General features: G+C 47.7%; 1 protein-coding gene and 1 long non-coding RNA gene across 2 annotated transcripts in view; one reads left to right on the top strand and one right to left on the bottom strand.

Annotated features, from left to right (window-relative positions):
• Window positions 1–684: 684 nt before the first annotated feature.
• The window catches only part of ZCCHC2 (zinc finger CCHC-type containing 2), a 48,593-nt gene continuing 28,673 nt past the window's right edge, over window positions 685–20,604 (top strand). Inside the window, exons 1-4 of the mRNA XM_090285419.1 lie at window positions 685–1,746; window positions 13,217–13,328; window positions 15,646–15,722; window positions 18,106–18,177. Of these exons, the coding sequence (XP_090141545.1) occupies window positions 790–1,746; window positions 13,217–13,328; window positions 15,646–15,722; window positions 18,106–18,177 (1,218 nt within the window). The 5' untranslated portion in view covers window positions 685–789. The remainder of the gene's footprint in view (window positions 1,747–13,216; window positions 13,329–15,645; window positions 15,723–18,105; window positions 18,178–20,604) is intronic.
• On the bottom strand, window positions 3,218–4,088 carry LOC150002488 (uncharacterized). The gene is made up of 2 exons (XR_016512613.1): window positions 3,946–4,088; window positions 3,218–3,858 (listed from the first exon to the last, which is right to left on the bottom strand). It is a non-coding gene; the product is annotated as an uncharacterized LOC150002488 (long non-coding RNA).

The raw sequence follows: 20,604 nt of genomic DNA, 5'->3' as shown, positions 1-20,604 counted from the left end.
AAGCGGCCGCGAGGCGTCGGCGGAGGTGGGGCGGTGGCCCAAGCCGGGAGGCAGAGCACGGCATCAGTAGTCAAAAATGGGGTTAGGACCCTTCGCAAAGGCTAAAGTCCTCACTTCCCCCCATCACGTGCTCCTCTCACGTTCTGGGCAGCGCGGTTCACTTCGCCACCGCCCCACAGTCCCACCCGCGTCCTGCCACCGGCCGCCACCACCCAGACATTAAGACCCCGCGGAAACTGCCGAGAGGGAGGCGGTCGGGCAGCAGTTGGGCGTGGCTTCTTAGAGGGAGGCGGCACCTGGGGGCGGGGCGAGCACGCAACCGTCGGCTCGGGCCGCTGATTGGCTGAGCGGCCTGCGCGGAGCTCGCCAGCGTCTCCACCCGGCACGGCGACCGTTCTAGTCTCCCAGCTGCCCGGTCCGCACCGGCTCGCGAGGGAACCGCTCCGGCGCCACCGCACCCAGCGCAGTCAGGACGACAGGACCGAGGAAGGTGGACGGAGGACCCGCTCGCTCGCTCCCACCCACCCGCACCCGGGCTCCAAGGGCCGGAGCGGAGCCCAGGGGGAGGAGCCGCTGCGGGCACGCCCCGCCCCCAGCCCGGGAAGACGACGCCCGCGACCCCGCCGGCCGGCCACCGCCCCCTCCGCCGGCGGAGACCCGCCCCTGGCCCTCCCCCGGCGGCATGGAGGAGCCCTGCTCCTGACGGCCGCGCCGCGCCTCGGCCCCCGCCCCTCCGCCCGGACCCTCCCGCCCGCCTCCGCTCGCATGTCCGCGCCGCCTTAGCCGAGGATGCTGAGGATGAAGCTCCCGCCGAAGCCGACGCACCCCGTGGAGCCGCCGCCCGAGGCGGAGGAGCCCGAGGCGGATGCGCGGCCGGGGGCTAAGGCGCCGCCGCGGGTCCGCCGCCGCGACTGCCGCCCCCCGCCGCCGCCGCCTCCCGCGGGCCTGTCCCGGGCCGCCCCCCCGCCTCCGCCGCCGCCGCCGCCGCCGCCCCGGGGGCTCGGGCCGCCTGTTGCTGGCGGGGCGGCGGCGGCGGCGTTGGGCATGCCGGGCGGCGGGCCCGCGGCGGCGCTGCGCGAGCAGGAGCGAGTGTACGAGTGGTTCGGGCTGGTGCTGGGCTCGGCGCAGCGCCTGGAGTTCATGTGCGGGCTGCTGGACCTGTGCAACCCGCTGGAGCTGCGCTTCCTCGGCTCGTGCCTGGAGGACCTGGCGCGCAAGGACTACCACTACCTGCGCGACTCGGAGGCCAAGGCCAACGGCCTCTCGGACCCGGGGCCCCTGGCCGACTTCCGAGAGCCCGCCGTCCGCTCGCGGCTCATCGTCTACCTGGCGCTCCTGGGCTCGGAGAACCGCGAGGCCGCCGGCCGCCTGCACCGCCTCCTGCCCCAGGTGGACTCGGTGCTCAAGAGCCTGCGCGCGGCCCGGGGCGAGGGCTCGCGGGGCGGCGCGGAGGACGAGCCCGGCGAGCGCGGAGAGGACGGGGTGGGCGAGGAGAGCGCCGAGAAGGACGGCTCCGGCCCGGAAGGCAGCGGCGCCGAGTCCCGGGCCGCCGAGGGGCTGGGCTTCAGGGCCCAGGAGGAACTGCTGCTGCTGTTCACCATGGCTTCGCTGCACCCGGCGTTCTCCTTCCACCAGCGGGTCACCCTGCGGGAGCACCTGGAGAGGCTCCGCAGCGCGCTCCGCGGGGGCCCCGAGGATGCCGAGGCGGAGGCGGAGCCGTGCAACTTTGCCGGCCCCAGGGCCCAGGTAGGGCGCGCGAGCCTCCCAGCCCTCCGGGGCAGTCGAGTCCCCGGCCGCGCTTTGGGACACCCCTGGGCCGAGCCTGACGGCGCAGGTGGCTCGGACCTCCACCCCCCCACGCCCTGTAGCCCCAATCTTCGTTTTGCTGGGCCGCCTCAGTCCCACTTCCCCCCACCCCACCCCCCCGCCCACAGAGGCACCGCCATAACGGAATGCTCTAGAAATCTCCTCCGTGAGGAGTTGCCACGGAAAACGTGGTGCTCTCAGCCCGCCACCCCCTCCCCCCGCCCCGGATGCGGGGTCTCGGACATCTTTGGCTTTGAGCATCTCGGCGCCTAGGGCAGGGAAAGGCGGCGCTCGGGCAGCCGGGGGCAGTGCCTGGCCCTGCTCGCCGCCAGACGCCCTGCTCGCACGCTGTCGGGCTCGGCCAAGGGCCCCGAGGTCGGTGCGCTCCCGGCGCGCCGGCCTGGCTTCGGCGCAAGGGGCTTTTCCGTGCTCAGTGGGTGCCTAAATGATAAGGGGTCGTCGGGGTCTTCTGGCTTCTGCTTAGAGAGCTTGGTTTCCGGAAGAAAGCTCAAGTGGAGACCTGCGAATGGACTCCCGTTAGTTAGGCAGTGGCGCCGCTCGCCGGGGTCGGGAGCCTCTCCCAAGGCGGGCTGGTCACCTTTACCTCTGGCGGGACCTGCTTTCTAACGGACTCGGCAGGGCCTCCAGCCTGGGTCCGGGAGGATGTGGTGGGCCTTTCCTAGAGGCGTAGGAGGTGTTTTCTAAAAAGTAATCAAACACGGAAGTGTAGTAGATGAGAGTCCAGGTGAGTCACTTGTCGCAGACATTAAGATGAAATATTTATACAGCCATGAAAGCAATTTAATAACGGTACAGGCCCCGTATAAAGTCCTTAACAATTTAATGGAGGAAGGTTTCAGAGTAAAACTATGTACAATAGGAGTTTATTTTCGTGGTTCGCGATTATTTAAAAGATATTAATTTGGATGCCTTACTTTTCAACTTAGGTGGTTTCCAGGCTGGTATTTTGTAAAAAATTCCTTCCCCCGCCCACATCCCCACTCGAAAGTTACTTTAACTCACATATGTGCTATCATTCAATACCCTGAAACTAACCTGAGCATTGTATTTTACCTAGTGACTGTGGACTCTACCCATAGAATCAAGGAATTGAGGGTGGGAGGGCTGGAAGATATTGAGCAGTAATATAGGCTGAACCCCTCCTCCTTAAAACGAGGCTTTTGTAAAATTAACTCATTTTGGGATATGATATCAAACGCAGATGTAGTAATGCCTCATCTACTTGGGGAGCTTGAAATTTTACCTTACAATGTTTATTAACTAGTAGCAAGCAACTCTGTATACTGATGGTGAAAACCCATTCAGTTCTTTAGCTACTCACTAAAATAAGTCAGAAAAGCTCTGTATGCCACTGCCATTAAGTTTAGAAAAGAAAGCCTGCACTCGGGAGCAATGCTTATATATATATTGTTTTTTGTTTGTTTACTTCTTGGTATAGCTTATATTGTAAAGATAACCTTAGATTATAAGTATAATGAAAATGCTACAATGGAACTGTTTATATTATTCCATTCATAGCATTACAAGGGTAACCGATTTCTGTTTTAATAGCTAGGGGTCTTTTTCCCTTTCCCCTTTCTTCCTTTAAAGTTGGCTTATTGCAAGTCTTGGAGGGCGACTGGAAAAGGGGGCGATGCGTGCACCCCAGAGTAATAAGCTTTCTGTCCCGCCCGCAGTGTGGCCTTCCCTGGGCGGAGTGGGGAAAGCGAGGCTGGGCGCGCTGCCACTGATCTCAGCACCTCGCTACTTGCCGGGCAGCTCCAGGGCTGTGGCCGAGAGCTGCAGCGGGGGGCAGACCCTCGGGGGTACAGGTACTACAGGTGACGCTGCAGGCTATTTCTATTCGCTGGTGCTGTGTTCTCCTCTTTTCTCCAGTGGTTGTTGGCAGTCACCATGGCAAGTCCTTAGCGTCTCATTAAATCGTGACCCCGCACTTTCTGCTTGTTAGCGTGGACTCCGGGCCCCCCAGCTGTGACAGGCTCTGGCCTTGAAGACATTTCCGCTTTTGATCCCAGGCTGTCACTTCAAAAGCTGCTGATGGGGTGGAGCGCTTTCAGTCCCTGTGGGACCGGCGGAGCCTTGACCTCCCACCGATGCTCCAGGGGACGGAGCGCTCACCTTGGAGTCTGCAGGGAGGTGCCCGCGTCTCGTGCGTCCTTCGTGCGTCAGCGCCCCGGCTGGCTGCGGGCGCTGCTGGCTGGGGGCACTGCGGGCGGTCACGCGCGCCCGCGACGGGGGGCCTGTCTCGAGGGGCTCCTCCCCTCCCCCGTCCCGCAAGATGGCGGCAGCGCGCCGCCCACGTGACAGGCACGCCGGCCCCGCCCCCCGGGGGCGGGCCGAGGGCGGGGCTCTTCCGGGGTGTCCGGTCCGCAGGACTAGGCCCCTGGAAGTCTGAGGGGCGGTGGGTGTTGCCGCGGAAGTAACACTTAGGCGCGTGCAACTTTTCGCCTAGGAATGATTCTGTTTCTATTGCTGCCTCGGCGTCGTCCACGCGAAATGGATAAAGCAGCACCAGTTAACATTTTTCTGTTAGTCAAAGTCAGAGTGTATCGGCCCGGGCTAGTGGTCCTGGCTGTTTCAGGGTTGTATTCAGTGCCGCATATAGGGCAGCTTGCCTTGAAAAAGAATGTAAAACCGTGTTTATAGGGAGAATCTAACGAGACTTTTATATTAATTCTGTGCCTTCGAGTTGACCAGGCTTAGCAACTGTTGGGTGACAGACACACCGTGATTCTGATGTTAATAGCGGAGGTGGCGAGTTCACAGACAACCGCGGGAATACACCGTACCGATCAGGCCACTTACAAAACGGAGGAGGCGTCCGCAAGTACGCTTCTAACAGTGACTTTGGTAGAGTTCTCCTACGTGATTTGGATGATTTTAGAGGAGATGTTACGTTGGCTTGTAGTTACGTGTTGGCATTGCTTTTAGAAGACTTGCGTTCTTCATAACTAGTTCACTGTCCGATCCCTTGCATGACATTGAACTGACAGGCGCTGGGCAGGAGTGAAAAGACTCATTAACAGTGGACAAGGGAGTTTGGGTGGTGGGTGTAGTTGCATGCTGAGAAAGTTACAGGTGACAGATTGCTTACCTTAGTGTGAGTGAAAAGGCCTGGTTTTCAAAATGGGCCCTTTCTCGTTGGGAACCCAAACGGTGAATGATGTGTTAGCAACAGCAACAAAAACAGCACGGATGTTTTTGAAGGTAATAGTTTTGTTGTTTTTTCATTGAAAAGAGAAAAGACAGCCGAGCTTTCTCTCTTTGAACGTCTAAAGACACTCTTGAATTGCTCGTGAAAGTTGATGTTAGAATTGTGGAGACTTAACCCCCAATTAGCAGCACAAAGGTGAAAAAGCATAGCGGTTAGTGCTTACTGTGCTTGGTACGCGTCTGCCTCTCTGCAGACTGTTTTCACTGTCCTCAGAACATGGTTGCTTGGCAAATAGTACTACTGTTTGAATTAAAGACAGAAACTGGAGCAAGACCCGTGATCATCCTGTGTCTTAGTGTTTTTTCAATTCCCAAAGTATATTTGAACTCATAAAAATTAAGAGGCCGTGGGTCTTTTACTTACAGAAATTGATAGTAAAAAAGAAAATGCAAAATTCTTACTTTCTCATAGCATAGGTTAATTAGCTCTTTATACTTGACAGAGCTAGTACCTCAACTCATTTTATTAATACCGGTCATGTTCTGGTAACCCTGGGGTCTGAAAGAGAACACTTTCAAAGACTTTTAACACAGACGCCCAGCTGTAAGCCAGCCTGAGTGCATCTGAGGCAGCTGGACCCTAGTGAGACCGCTGATTTAGGACGGGAGGGGAATGGGTAGGATTTCGGTTGTTACTGTATTAGGCACAGAAAAGATGCTTCCTAAAAATGATTTTTAAGAAGAACCTTTCTAAAGCTCACAGGCAATAAGCACCTTTCATTGGTTGGCCACGGCTGGGGGATTTTTACCATGGAGGGTCTCACTGGGCAATGGCCCTGCTGGAGAAGGCTTTGCGCGCCCCTGCAGGCGGGGTCAGGACAGTGCTTACATCAGGATTGCTGGGATTAAATGCGTAGGTACTTGAGAATAAAGCCTGGCTCAGGATCTTCAGTAAGTGTTAGCTCTTACAGGTGAAAGTCAAACCTTGTTGGGAAGGGGACACGAGAGTGGGTACAGCATCTCACAAATTGGGGGAGGGATCAGAGCGAGCCACGTCTTTTATGAGAAACTTTAGGTTGGTTTGGCTGTAGCAAGGGAAAAAAAGCATGTCTTTTATATATGCATTTTGGAAAAAGCTTCTGGATATCAAAGTTGAGTAGTGATTATTTGAGTAATAAATGAGAGCTATTGAGTATCCTCCCCAGTTACTTAAGGTTTTCTATGCAGTGGTTTTCTCAGGTAAGGAGAACTTGGGAAAGTCACAGTTACACCTCAGAAGAAGAGGGTTGTGGAGAGGGACAGGAAGCTAATTCTTTTTCTGAGATTAACCACTGTAATATATGTACTTCTAAAAAAATACTTTTGGTGATATTTTGTGGGGGAGGGGAGAGGAACTGGGTTGTAGAGGCTGTTGAAAGCCTTGAGTGATAGCCATGTTTAGCATATCATGGGGGGGAGGCTTAAATTCCAGCTTGGCCACTAGCTCTGATATTAACCAGGCCCTCACTTAAATCCCTGTGCCCAAGGAAGTCTTATCTGTAAAATAGGGTTAATCATGATTGAATTAATGAGATAAAGTGCAAGGTAATTTACATACTACAAGGGGGGGGGACCCAAAAATAAGCCAGGAATTTATTTATGAAAAGTGGTGTATTTATTCTTAACACAGTTAAACTTCAGTCACCTTCAGAGTGCTCTCCATTTGATGCACTACACTTATCTAGACTTTTTTTTCCACTGCACAAAACAGTTTTTGAAGTCGTCAATTTTGATGCCTTTTTAGTGCTTTCTGCTGTTTTTCGTTTCATCTCTTCCACTTTGGCAAAATTTTGCCCTTTGAGGGTTTTTTTTTCACCCAGGGAAACAAAAAAGTCACTTGAGGTGTGATCTTGTGAATAGGGAGGGTGGTGAATGAGGGATCATGTCGTTTTTGGTCAAAACCAACTGAACACTCAGTGTGGTGTGGACAGGTGAGCTCATAAATCACCCATCATGAAATGGGCAGACACAGTGAAAGAGTCTTCAAAAAAAAAATTCACCGAAGCCAAATTCAGCCTCTCACAACAACACCAGCTGGTACACTGATACAGATGGGTCCCTAGAGCACTCACCTAGTGGGGGAGGTCTGTACTACAAGGGACCTACCCTCCAGAAGATAATTCTGGGTTTTTATTTGCCCCCCTACCCCGTTCCCGTCACCATCTTGAGTAGGAGTTCTCTGTTGAGAATGATGCTCAATGCATTTTTCTTTTCCACTAAGATGCAGACATCCAGATTGTTTTATTAGTTGTTTTCAGGAATGGGTTTCCCACACACACACACTTAATAAAAGTACACATGGTGTAGTATTTTCTATGTTGTTCTCTATTACCATACCTCTGAATTGATTGATGGTCAGGAAGGATGGGTAATTGAAAAGGCAGTATTTGAGACACATTTATTTGGGGCAGTTATTTTTTTAATACTTACATTGTAAAGATCTGGTGTGCTACAGATCAAAGAAGCCCAAAGTCGGGGGGTGAGGGGGAGCCCAGCATTTCTCTGTGATGTCACAATTCATTAAAATACATATTCTCCCCATACTGGATTTGGGAATGGGAATGGAGAAAATAGATTTTAATTTGGATTATCAGTAACTACTCTGCAACTGTAGCCTACTTAGATCTTTATCTAGTTTTCACATTTAGTTAGAAAATTACTCTGTAAAGCTTTTTGCAGTTCTGTTGCATAATTTTTGTTAGTTTATAGCACACACTAGAATACATGGATAATTAAGGAACATTTTTAATATCTTTTTTATAGATGCCATTAAATTGACTGATTGCTAAGCTTATTTAATATTTTTGTCCTTTCTGGAGAATTACTAAGCCAGTATTTTTTTGAAAGAGAAGCAAAAGGCCAGCCCTCCCCTTGGAGCAGATGAGCTTCACTTTTACGGACGCTCGTTTTCGTGAGGGAGGACGCTGGGTAGCAGCACTCCTTTCCCCACAGAGAACACTTTGTCACAAAAGCCTCCTTCATGCAGTCTGTGTCCACAGTCACTCTAGAAGGGGAGTGCCCGATCGGGTGTTTGTGTTACAGGTGGCAGAGCTGCCGGGCACCCAGCAGTTCATTTCCTTCTGTTCTTCCTATGCTCCAGGGAACAGCTGGCCTTTAATCCCCTTTAAACGTCGTAGTGCGTTCCAAGGGTTTTGCAAAGGGCAGTTTGGCTAGTTTAGTCTTTCCAAGTTTCAGACTCCTCCGTTTAAAACGGATATCCTCGCTACTTACGGTGTATATAACCGCTGTGAACAGGGACTTGTACATGGAAACGCCCGGTAGACAAGGTATACATGAATCTCTGTTGGTTCTTCAGAGAGTGACTGCAGCACAGTGTGGTCGCAGTAGATGCGCGGAAGTACAGAAGTTTGGAGAGGATAATGGGCACTGGGTTACGGAGGGCCTAAAAGGTCAGGCGAGGGGGCAGTTTGCCAGCAGGCTGCAGTGGGAGCCGGTGCAAGTTTGTGTGCGTGTGTGCATGCGCGCGTGCCTGTGGTATGTCTGCCTGAAATGGCCGCTGTAACTTTAAACTTAATAAGTATGAAAAGAATGCATCATTGATTTAAAAGAAAAAAATCTTCTGGAATCATCCCGTTTTCTCAATACCGCCATTATCCTTCTAGTCGCTCTCTGATTTGCTTGCTGACCTAAATCCTGGCCTCCCCTCATATCCGGGGCCACCCTTTCCTCCTCCTTGCAGACACCACCCCCTCCCAGGACGGTTTGCCCAGACCCCTGCGGTCACCTCCCATTGCCTACCTGCTGGACGGTGCTGCTGGGGGCATCTTCCTGAGGCAGCGATGGCTGGGGCCTGGCCGCGGATAGGTCTGTGGGCCTAGGCTCTTTCTCCCCCAGTTTCTTCGTACGTCTCACCTTTCATCCAAGGCCGGCTGGCTCCCACGTGCTGTTCTCTGGAGTGGCCTCTGTGCTGGTCCTCTCGTAAGATGCTTCGCCACCTCTGAATTCCAGTAGTGCGTGCGTGCATTCTGTGCTACAATTTTGGTACTTCTCCCGTAGCTCTTCGAATGATTTTTAACGTATAAAATTGACCTTCCCTCCTAGATATGAAGTTCCCCAGAGGCTCAAGCATCATATCTTATTTTTCTGTTGGCATTGCATATATCATAAGTGCTCTGTCAAAATTTTCTATGCTCAGGCTTTTCACAGTTAGCCCTGAAAATTACCAATATGATAAACTGCTTTAAGACAGAATGCACTGGGAGTGATTTCTTTTTTTTGTTGTTGTTCTTGTATTGAATTATACCTATCTGCCGTTCTGTAAAAGTACTTGCAGCTGTATAGCATAACCACATTTATTTTGGAAATAAAAGGAATTATTTTTTCAGGTAAAGAGCATGGAACAGTATAGATTTGAATTTAATCTTCAGTAGGTGCATGCTGAATACTGGTGCTTGTTGATTACTCTTCCAAAATCAGACCAAGTTTAAGTTACTTAAACTTGTTGGGGGGGGTGCGGTGCACATAAATTGGTACTAACCTCTGAGTGATATTTTGATAGGATGGAAAAGGTCATAAATTACAAACTTTTTTCTTATTGTTTGAGTTATCTATAGTTGTCTGGTGTTGATTTCCAACCTGTGATTTGCTTGGTGGGGGTGGGCGTCAGATGCAGATTTGAGGTTGTACTTTGCTTTGGATCAGAATGTTAAAAATCTACTTGCATCGCTGAGTGAGCAGCCTGTAATCTAAGAGTTGGTGGAATTTTTGTGTTTCTTGTGAGGAATGTCTTAAGTGGGATAGTCAAGAAACATAACTTTCCTGTAGCAGAGTTGATCTTGTTTCGGATATCGGATGATTGAAATTCACTAGTTTAGTGGTCGTAGAAGGGGCAGCACAGTCACACGCATGAAAATGCTGCAGCGTTCGGAGAGCACGTTTCGAGACTGAGGCCATCGTCCGCGTAAAGAGGTTGCGTGATGAGAGGGTGGTGCCGCGTGGCGGTGTTAGTTTGGGGAAGGTGCCTGTTCTCACTGGTGGCGTTCAACACAGGTCCTGATGTAGTGTTCCCCGACACTGTAATGTGTACCAGGTCTGTCATCGGGGTGGATCTTCATGTGTAAAAATTAAATCTAAATAATCGCTGGAATGAACCAACTGTCCAGCTCACCTGTGTTACCTGACACATCGCTCTGAGCTAACCAATTAGGAGCTCTTAGAGAAGGCTTGCCATAGGCCTGGAAGAGCCTTGCTCAAGTCAGTTACAAGTGGGAGAAGCAAACACTGATGTTCTTTGTGTCCTGGTGTATGTTTTTGCAGGCTTGGAATCTGTATACTTTGTTGTCTTAACCCAAGCAGAAAAGGTCTCCACTTTTCATTTGGCCCCAGCACTTCCATCGAACTGGTCTTTGTAAAATGTCGGTTCTCGCCTGTCACCTGTATTCCATTTTCACGGACATCTGAACTTAATGGAGAAAGTGGGTATGAGTCCTCTCTGTGATACTCCGTTAAACCAGTAATTCTCAGAGTCGGTGGTGCCCTTCCCTCTCCTCAGAGTAGGGAAGAGCTATGTACTGGGTGGGAAGAGGAGACAGCGGGACTGACCACTCACTGCTGGGACCAGTAAATGCCACGATTCTCACCTCTGTAGTTCATGAGGCCTTACATTAAATTCTTGTTAAAATTAATAAAATTTAAAATTTTATAAATAGTTTCCAAATTTAGTGTAAATGATTTTATAGCATTGATACATGCTGAGACTTGGGGTAGAAAAGGAAGTTTAATTAGTGGGTGTTTCATGTGTTGGTGAACTTAGGTCACTGAATAGAATCAAACTCCATTTTTCTCCCTAGTTTATTAGACAGGAGGCTTTTTCTTGGTTGCTAAATAGTGTTCTTAAAGTAACTTCAGACTTTAAAAATGTGGTTTTGATCATGAAGCAAACTACTTTCTCACAGTAACTTCAATATAATATTTGTGGAGGCAGCATGATAAAAGTTTTATTTATATTTTATTGTGGTAAAATATATATAACATAACATTTGCCACTTTAGTGCTTTTTGATTGTATCATTTAGTGGCATTAAGTGCATTCCCATTATTGTGCAGCCCATCACCACCATTCATCTTCAGATCGTTTCTTGTATTCCAACTGAAACTCTGTATTCATTCTGTATCCATTAAGCAACACTCCTCATTCCCCTCCTCTCTAGCCCCACTCTGCTTTCCTTCTCTGCGGATTTGACTGTTCTAGGTAGCTCATATAAGTGGAACCATACATTATTTGTCCTCTTGTGACTGGCTTATTTCACTGACTGTAATGTCCTCAGGATTCATCCCCGTTGTAGCAGGTGTCAGAATTTTATTCCTCTTTAAGGCTAATATTCAATTGTATACACCTCCCCCCATTTCGCTTATCTATCTGCTCCTTTTGGCTATTATTGTGAATAATGCCGCTGTGGACATTGGAGTACAGATGATCAGTTCTTCTGGGTATGCACCTAGAGGTGGGATTGCTGGACCTTATGGTGGTTCTCTGTGTGACTGCTGTGCTGTCTTCCGTCGCAGCCACGCTGGTTTCCATTCCCACTAGCAGTGCACAAGGGTTCCACTTTTCCCACGTTCTCGCCAATGCTAGTTTTCCGTTTTTTTGGATAATAGCCATCCCGCTGTGTGTGAAGTGGTATCTCATTGTGGTTTTGAGGTTTTTTTTCATTTCCTTATCGAAAACTATTGGCTTTTGCATATTTTGCATTTCTTTATATTTGAAGGTGTGTGTAATATTTATGAAACTCATATAAGCATGGTAGAAAAATATTCTACAGGAAATGGTTGACCTAGTCAACTAAACTTCTTCCAATTAACACAAGTATTTGAGAGGATTACAGTGCTTTATGTATATTGATTTTTAAAGTACTTATAGCAGTGTTAGGCCAGTGTGGTTTTATTACTTTGTAGCAAAGATGGTATGGTCTTGGGGAGGATGTACATCAATTGTGCTGCTGTTAGAGGAGCTCCTGTGTTCAGCTCTGGAAAATCAGTAATCATGGGAAGTGGTGAACGCCATCACACCAAATGTCTCAGGAGCTGGATGCTGACCTACAGGTCTGCGCTCTCCTTCCCAGTAAGGGCTTCTCTGTAGACCATCTCTATTTCCTTGGGTTTCCAGAGGAAGACAGACAACTGTATCAGGCTGAAGCCTTGCTCCCCGGAGTGTCTAATGTGCTACTTTTTTCCCAGAAATAGCAGTCAACTGGCAGCTCGGGCTCATTGTCAGGCCAGGATGCATAATAAGGCAGCAGAGCCACATATTTTAAATGAGGATTCTTGGAAAGTTTAAGCTGTTCTGTTTGCTTCATTTCTCCACACAATTTTAAAACATGAATGCATATTTATTGCAAATTTGTAAAATTATAATTGGTTCTTGAGACTGAGGTGATTTTGGTTGGAGTTAGTGTTTTAACATTCTTGACATGAAGGGGGATGTGGTGTGAGCTTTGACAAAGAACCATTTTATTTCTCGTCTTAACCAGTATGCTAACAGTGCCTTAATACACACAGGACAGTGCCTGAATTCTGGGGAGCTGTGTGTGGATTTGCACGCTGTCTATGGCTTCAGGCAACAGTTCTCCCCGGGTAAAGCTCACCCAATTCACTGGTGACTGGCTGAGCAAACTCAGTTAGATTTCAAGCGTCCCATTACTGTTAGGTGGTTTAGCATTAGTAATAAACTCACTGTCCATACCCATTCTCATTCAGAAAGATTTGGCATGTACTGATGATACCTTTTGTAAAACTTTTTCCTAGCAAAGCATCTTGGCAGATTGTCCCTAAAACCAAGTATTGAATGAAAATTGCATAATAATTAATATAAAAAATACCAGTGCCCTTATATATGCTGGATTAGCATAAAGGGTTACCATCTCTTACTGTATTTCTTTGATTCGGGTTCACTTTGGTATAGAATTGACATCATTGGCAATTCTGAATAGTATTAGGTGATGTCTCCCAAGAATACTGGGACAGTGATAGAATATTGCTGTTAAATGAAGATAAATATTGATACTTCTCCTCACTGCTAAACCTTGCACTTTTCTGCCCTTACTTTGTAATCACCTATTTGATCTCTAAAAGTTGCTATTGAAATGATTACTGTTAAAAGTATAAGACTTGAATCTGCTTTGTTTTTATGGAATGTTCTATTCCTAGACAATTAACCTGTGCCCCCTTTTCTGATCTAGAATGACTCTGCTCATGGTGATTACATGCAAAGTAACGAGGCCAGTTTAATAGAGCAAGCCCCAATACCTCATGACGGACTTTCTGTGGCTCCTCATAGAACCCCGCGAGAAGGTATGCTGCGTCTTTGAACTTAAAGCATCTGTAAGTGGGAAGATTGCTGAGCGCTATTTACAGTGGTCCACTCTAACTCTTCTCTCTCCTTTTCGGAGCAGAGAAATCCTGTTGGTCCTAGGTGTAGCTCAGATGCCAGTCATCCCCCTTCGTGAGTTTGTGTCTGGGCTCCTGCTTCCCAGCACATGGCCTGTCCTGGCATGTGCTTTTTTTGCCCTACCTTGTGGTCAGTTGTCTTAAATCTGGTTGCATATCTCTGGAGGGCAAAGACCTTAACATATTTCCAAAGTATTTAGTATAGGGCTTTATCTATAGGACGTTGCTCAGTGTCCACTGGAAAAAAAAATTATAAATTTATGGAAGTTTGCTGTAAGAGAGAAATTACCTACGAGTCCATGCTTCCTGCAGTAATGCACTTTTCAAGATGGCTGGGATGGGCGAATGGAAGACTGCTACGTAAAAAGAAATGAGTTTAGACATGCTCTCAGCACTGGGGAGTCTAGTGCGTGTCCTAGGGAAGCATTGAAAGGGACAATGTAGACCTCCACTGGTCAGCCTTGGAAGAGTGAGGCAGGAGGCATCACATTCAGTTACCACAGTGCTCACTTAACAATCTTCTGTTTCTTTTCGTCCCAATAATAATCCTTCTGCTATATAAATTTTTCCTGAAAAATAAGCATGCATGTTTAATGTTTAAAAAAGTTTACATTTCTATTTGACATTATTCAACTACTTGAATCACAAGTTCATTGAACATGTGAGTCACCTAAGGCAGAGTTTGGTTTTACAATGAATGTCCTTTTTTAAAAACTGACCTTAAAAAAAAAGTTTCAGAAATACTATCAGAATGCTAACAGTTAAGGTAGTGCTATAGATATTTTTTCTGTATTCTTAATTTTTAAACACATGTATGTGATCCATGCTTATTAGTTTTATTTTGGAAGGTTGGAGGACACTCTCGCACTATCAGCCATTGCCCACCACATTCTCTTTGGTCCTCTCACTTGGACTCTGATAGAGCACGGCAGGTATAACTGAAGTCAGGGTCCATAATGCACGCGTTGGCCCTCCCTGCAGCCCACCGATGTGCAGAAGTGGAGCTGCTTTATATTTCTGAACATAGATCAGTTCAGATGACTTTTACTTAATAGCATCATCCTTTACATAATTGAATAGAAAAGCTTTTGCAAGCAGCAGACTCTCCCTTCCCATTTTGGCCTTTATGATACTGCGGGAGCTCTGAGGAGTTACAGGCTTCTCACCTGGCTTCTTTTCTTTTTTTCTTTTTTTTTAAGATTTTATTTATTTTGAGAGAGAGGAGAAAGGAGGGAAACAGAGAGGGAGAGAAACATTGATGTGTGTGTGGTTGCCTCTCATGTGCCCCCAACTAAGGACCTGGCCTGCAACCCAGGCATGTGCCCTGACCGGGAACCGAACCCATGGCCCTTTGGTTCGCAGGCCATCACTCAATCCAGTGAGCCACACCAGCCAGGGCTCACCTGGCTTTTGAGATTTCCTTTAGTCTCCATTCTCCGCATTTCTTACCCACTAAGGGGTAATTGGCCCAGAAGCAAGCCACCAAACACTATATTCTTGGAAATGTCACAAAAACAAACAAACAAAAAATAACAAAAAAAACGTAATGAGATCTGCTTAGTTTATTATGAATGTCTGTTTACCATCAAATTTCTGTATCTTATGTTTCTTGCTTTCTCATTGCCCACCTTCCGTGATCTATAACAATCTTAATTCTTCCTGTATACTTTTGTTACTTTGTATATTCTGCTTCATCTATTTTAACTTCTTCCTCCACGGCAAAGTGAACCCTCTCCTCCTCTTCTCCATCTCCTGTCCCCTGAATCCAACAGTGGTGCTGGTCTGTTGAGTCACTTTGCTAATTTCTTCCCTAAGACTTTTATCATCTTCATTACTACCAGCCTCATTATTGTTTTAGTTCTGTTTCTTTTAAATGAATCTTAAGTGCTGTATTTATAGTAATACGAATAACAGTTTTGAGAATTATCATCTCGAAAAATAATCTTCACTGCAGGCACCCTTTTTATTATTTATCTTTTTTATCTTTGGTGCTTAGCAGAGTGCTTGCAATGGATATAGAGAAAAAGCACTTCACGGATGGATGGCACATGGCTGTGCTTCTGGGTGTTTGTTGTCTGTCTGTTTTTTCTTTATTTCATGATTTAAGGGCGGTAGTAAAGATGAGGGTAAATAGCGCGATCGGTTAGCGTTTGTCACACGGGGTAACTGCAATGTCTGTCTAGTCTGCGCAGAACAAGTCAGCGTGTTTTCTTTCTTTCAGCCGTACACATTGAGAAGATAATGTTGAGAGGAGTCCAGAGAAAAAGGGCTGACAGATATTGGGAGTACACCTTCGAAGTAAGCTACTCTCACCCACAAAAGGCACCTCATATGTCTTGTTAAGTAATCTTTTGGAAAGAATGGAAATTGGTCTTTGGAAAAAACTTCGGGCAGGTTTGCTGACTTAGAAGAGCTGTTCACATGTATGCGTCCGTCTAAATTTAAGGGGGTGCGCTGCTCTGGTCGTGTGCTGCATGTGTGGCCAGGTTTTGTAAAATTGCACCATCACGTGAACATTACTCTGACAATTTTATTATAAAGGAGGAAGAGCCTTAGATGTAAGGTGTAAGATACATCTTTAAAAAGTGAAAGTGAGCATTTTCACCCATATTTTTAATAAGGATCCCAGGCCTTGTCTTTTCCTGCGTTTTCCCCCCGATATTTTTCTCTTTTTCTTTCTCCGTGGTTTTATTCCCTGGCCTTTGTGGCCTTGTCTGTGCATCTCTCATTGCTCTCCTGCCATTCTGCCCTTCAAGCAGCTGTCATTAACCTTAGAGCCCAGGTCTCTTAGGCTCCGGGTCTCCTTCTTGCCTGCGCATCGTCCTGTGGATCCCTAGTCCACGGCTTCCCTGTTCTGCCCGCCTGGGCCTTCCTGTCCAGCCCTTTGTCCTGAGGTTGGACATGCCTTGAACCACATGGAAAGTTGCCACGTTGCTCTGCTCCCTCCCTTCAGTTCCTCCCCAAAGTGTTGCTTGTCCGACATTAGCGGTACCTTTCTTCTGAAGTCCCTGCTGTTCTCCAACAGAATGTCTTTTCATTCATTCACACTCCCATCATACCTTTCGCAGGTGCTTCCGTTTGGCTTACATGCTTTTTCTTTCCAGTAGGTTGTTGTCTTATGGAATCTTCATCCTCTGTCCTCCCCCATATCTCACTCAGTATGTTTGTTGAAGGAATTTCAGAACTCTGGCTTCCGCTCTGTGGAAGAAATCTGCTCAGTTTCCAAATTTTAAGTTCTTGCCTCCACTTTTCACTGGACAGTTTAGTAACATGGTGGCCTCAGCCACTGTGTGCCCTCTGCATTCAGTTTTACCAGCTCTCCTCTTGCTGCTGGAGCTCTTAAGTTGTTCCTTCCTTCAGGTCTGTGTCCCCTTGCTCTGGAGTGATCTGCCCTCAGACCACGCACAGCTGCTGGCCCTCCCGCCTTCAGACCGGCTCAAACGCTCCCCCGCTGAGGCCTCCCTTGGTACCCACCTGATGGCTTCCCCCTGCGCCAGCTCCATGGCCTGCTCATTTCTCATGTGTCTGTCTGCTTCACGCGTCCCCTGCACTCTGGGGCCTCACCCAGCAGCAGCTTCGCTGTCCTGTCCACTCCTGTTGCCCTTTCACTGAGAATAGTGTCTGACAAAGTAGCTGCTCAGCAAATATTGGAGGAGCTAAAAATCATCTAAAAGATGTGTCGCTTAATGGATATTTGCTCTGAGGGTTGCTAGATAAAACTTTGGATGTCTGGTAGGTCGATGTGTAACAACTTTTCATTTAATGTTGTTTCGTTAGAATTAATAAGATGCCCTAGGAACTTAGCTCTTGTTTCTGTCAGTTACCCTGTGGTCAAATCAGTCTTATCCTGTGTTGTTTTATTTAAGTCACAGAACCTGTTGATGACATTAAGTAAGGACTTACTATATTTTTAAGTGTCTGATTAATTATTAATATACAATTAGTTGATAAGCCTTAGATATTAGCATAGTTCAAGTATTTACTTAGCTCAAACAAGCATAAAGTAGAAATTATTACTGGGTCACCATTAGGTCCACTGAATTAAAGTATCCAGGAGATAAAGCGACGTAATAGATTTCAGGCCTGACTGTTTTTGTTTACTTAGGGTTAGGTCTAAATAAGAACCTTTCTGAGTTTTAGTTTCTTCATCTTTGAATGGACCATACCTGCCCTATCCACCTTAATAGGGTTTTAAAGAATTGGGATAAAGATGAAATCTCTTCAGAAATCCCCATCAAAATACAATATGGTATGACCAGAAACAGGCAGTAAGCCCTAGTCATTTCTCTTAAGAATGTATACCTCATGCATTCCAGGGGGTGGGGTTCCTGTCTTTCTCGGGGGGCAGAGCTGTACTGTCGGAGCATCAGTTCTGCAGCTTCCCAGCAGGAATGTGCGACATTTCTCTTTCTGAGAAATCGCCACAGCACAGTCATGGTTTTAAAAAGGCCATGTGATTTGAAAGGAGTTACTAAAATTTTTTTGAACAGAATATGGCAGTGTACAGTTAATTTAAAATTTTTGAAGAACTGATGACTATGCCAGATGAACTTTATATTTCTAGTTGTTAATCTTCATGAAATTTAAGTAAGGCTCTTTGTTTTACACATGCTTTTTTTTTTTCAGTCATTTTCCCACCTAATAAATAATCATATAATATGTGTTTTTTTTTTTTAATCAGGTAAAATGGTCTGATCATTCAGTTACAACAGTAACAAAAACCTACCAAGAACTACAGGAGTTTCTACTGAAGGTAAAATTATAGATATTGTTGTTAAAGTGACTTTTACATAATATGCAGAATTCAGAAACCTTTGTATGACAATAAATACTAAGAATATTAAAACATTTATATACAGCACTGGCCAGGTAGCTCAGTTGGTTAGAGCGTTGTCGCAATACGCCCAGGTTGTGGGTTTGATCCCTATCAGGGCACCTACAACCAATGGACACATCAAAAGGGAAAAAAACAAATCTGTGTCCCTCCCCTTCTCTCTCCTGTGTCTAAAAATCAATAAATAAAAATTTAAAACAACATTCGTATATGTTGGAGAACTCTCCACGAACATTGGCTGTGGAAAATATCACGTTACATTACCAATATAAGGAAATGATGAAGGATTTTCAACTTTTTTTTAACGGACCCTTCCTTCTGCTTCCTTGCCGAGATGTGTAATGTTGGTGTCTGCTTGCAGGAGCCTGTCCTGTGAAGGGGGGTGTCTGCAAAATGAGATGAGGCGTGTTGGCGTTTGGTGGTGGCTCTCAGACCTGACAGCTCCCCAGCTCCCTCTGCGGACGTCCTTAAATATATGTCCGCGGGTTCCTTCTTTGTTCCCCGTGAGGGTAGAACCTCCACAGTGTTGAGAATAAGGGGTAATGGAAACATCTACAGACTTGGCAGATGTGAAAGGCGTCTTAGATAATTTTGTTCAGACTCTCATCTACTTCTTTTCTACTAATTTTATTTTATAGAAGAGCGTGTGGGTAGAGATAAATATTAAGATAAGGGAATAGACTTAAATGGTTAACCACTAAATTACTTTTTCTCAGTGAGCAGATGTTTGAAATTCATTGTTAATACAGAGATAAAACAAAGCCCAGAAGCAGGCAGGAGTCCCAACTCAATTCCTGGTTTTAGGTAAAGGGGTGACAGAGTTATCGAACCAATAATAACACGAAATTTCCAGAACAGTGCCCGTTTTCAGCTTGTCTGCTTGTCGCTGTACGTCTGCTCTTTCAGATCACAGGGGTCTCTGTTTGCTCATAAAGCCAAGAGGCTGTCCGTGTCCAGCTTGCACAGCCGTGCGCAGCACAGGAGGCGCGGGCTCTGGGACCCCCGCCCCCTGTGCCATCCCCTGTGCCGTCCCCCTGGGTGGGAGCTCCCAGGGGCAATGTGACTGTTTCCATCTCCTGTGGCTGTTTTGACCTTACTCCCCAGTAAGGCCTGAGAGCCCCTTCAGCCACGTGAAGCTGGCGACCTCACTGCGCGTACAGATGGGGGTGATGAGTTTCCACTCCCCGAAGGTCATGTGCCCGTGACAGGTCAGCATCAGTGCGGGGCGGAGGGAGAGAGCCGTGGAGGCCCCACCACGTGTGAGCGCTGTGGTCCAGGGCCGAGGCCCTCGGCAGCCTCCTGTGGAGGAGAGTCGCTCCCCAGGGGGAGAATGCTGCCCACACAGGGCTCTCAGGTTCTCTTCGACTTCTTTGTGACTGTTTTCTCTCGATAGAGTCAGTTTATCACAGCGTAAGGGCAGGTGCACCCATGAGCAGGCTCGCCTGGGTCAGAGAGCAGCGTGCTTCCTGCTCCTGTGTTCCATGGCCCCTTCTGTGACCGAGTTCCCGTGCTGGCACGCGGGTCTCAGGAGACGCGAGCCAAGGCTGAGGTGCCTGGCAGTGGTGCGGTGGGCGTGGGGGTGCCCGGCACTGCTGGGATTGCATGGGGCAGCCCGGCCGGCACGGGACTGACCCCCAGCTGGGGCCCTGGCACCGGGCCGAGTCTCCCGCCCTGCCTTTCCCTGCGCTTCAGCTGCTGCTTGTCTTAACAATTTCATGTTCATCACACAGATTTTCTAAAAGCTTAGGTGCTTGAAAAAATACAGCCCCAAATAAACAATTCACTTTTCAGAGTCATGGTGATTAGTTATCCCCCTGCTTATTCAACATGTGCATGTAGTATTTTTCTAAAGTAGGACAAACGCCTTATCAGGTTTTATGGAATAATTATCAACACTGTGTGCTTCTAGAAAGTTACTGCCTGTTTCAAGTACACTTTCAAGTTTGCTGTGTATCCGCCTATTTTTACCTTCCTTTTAGAGTTGCTTACAAAAGTTAAGAGCAGAAACTATTCCTTTGACAACGTGTACATGCTAACTCTTGTAGGTGCTCCTCAACCGCACTTCTAGTTTGCTCTAACGCAGAAGAGTGGGTTTGAGGTCAGCGCTTTCAAATTCCCTTTTGCCCGTCACTGGCAGCCTCTGTCCGTCCTCCACATCCTCCCCCCCACCTCTGCCTGCGCTGCTTAGCAGCTGTCTGACACCCCATCTGGAGTCCTCCCTGCCACACGGAAGCTCCAGCTTCCGTGGAGGCAGCTTTGTGTCTTCGTTCCCTAGAAACAGCACCTGGGACGCGGGGACTTGGGATATTTGTTGACTGAATAAATGAACAAGGAGTTAGAGAAGCT

Source organism: Furipterus horrens, unplaced genomic scaffold (assembly GCF_987537825.1).
Source record: "Furipterus horrens unplaced genomic scaffold, mFurHor1.1.pri manual_scaffold_8, whole genome shotgun sequence".
Taxonomy (NCBI): Eukaryota; Metazoa; Chordata; class Mammalia; order Chiroptera; family Furipteridae; genus Furipterus; species Furipterus horrens.
The sequence above is the reverse complement of the archived record's forward strand: the minus strand, read 5'-3'. Positions and strand labels throughout refer to the sequence as shown.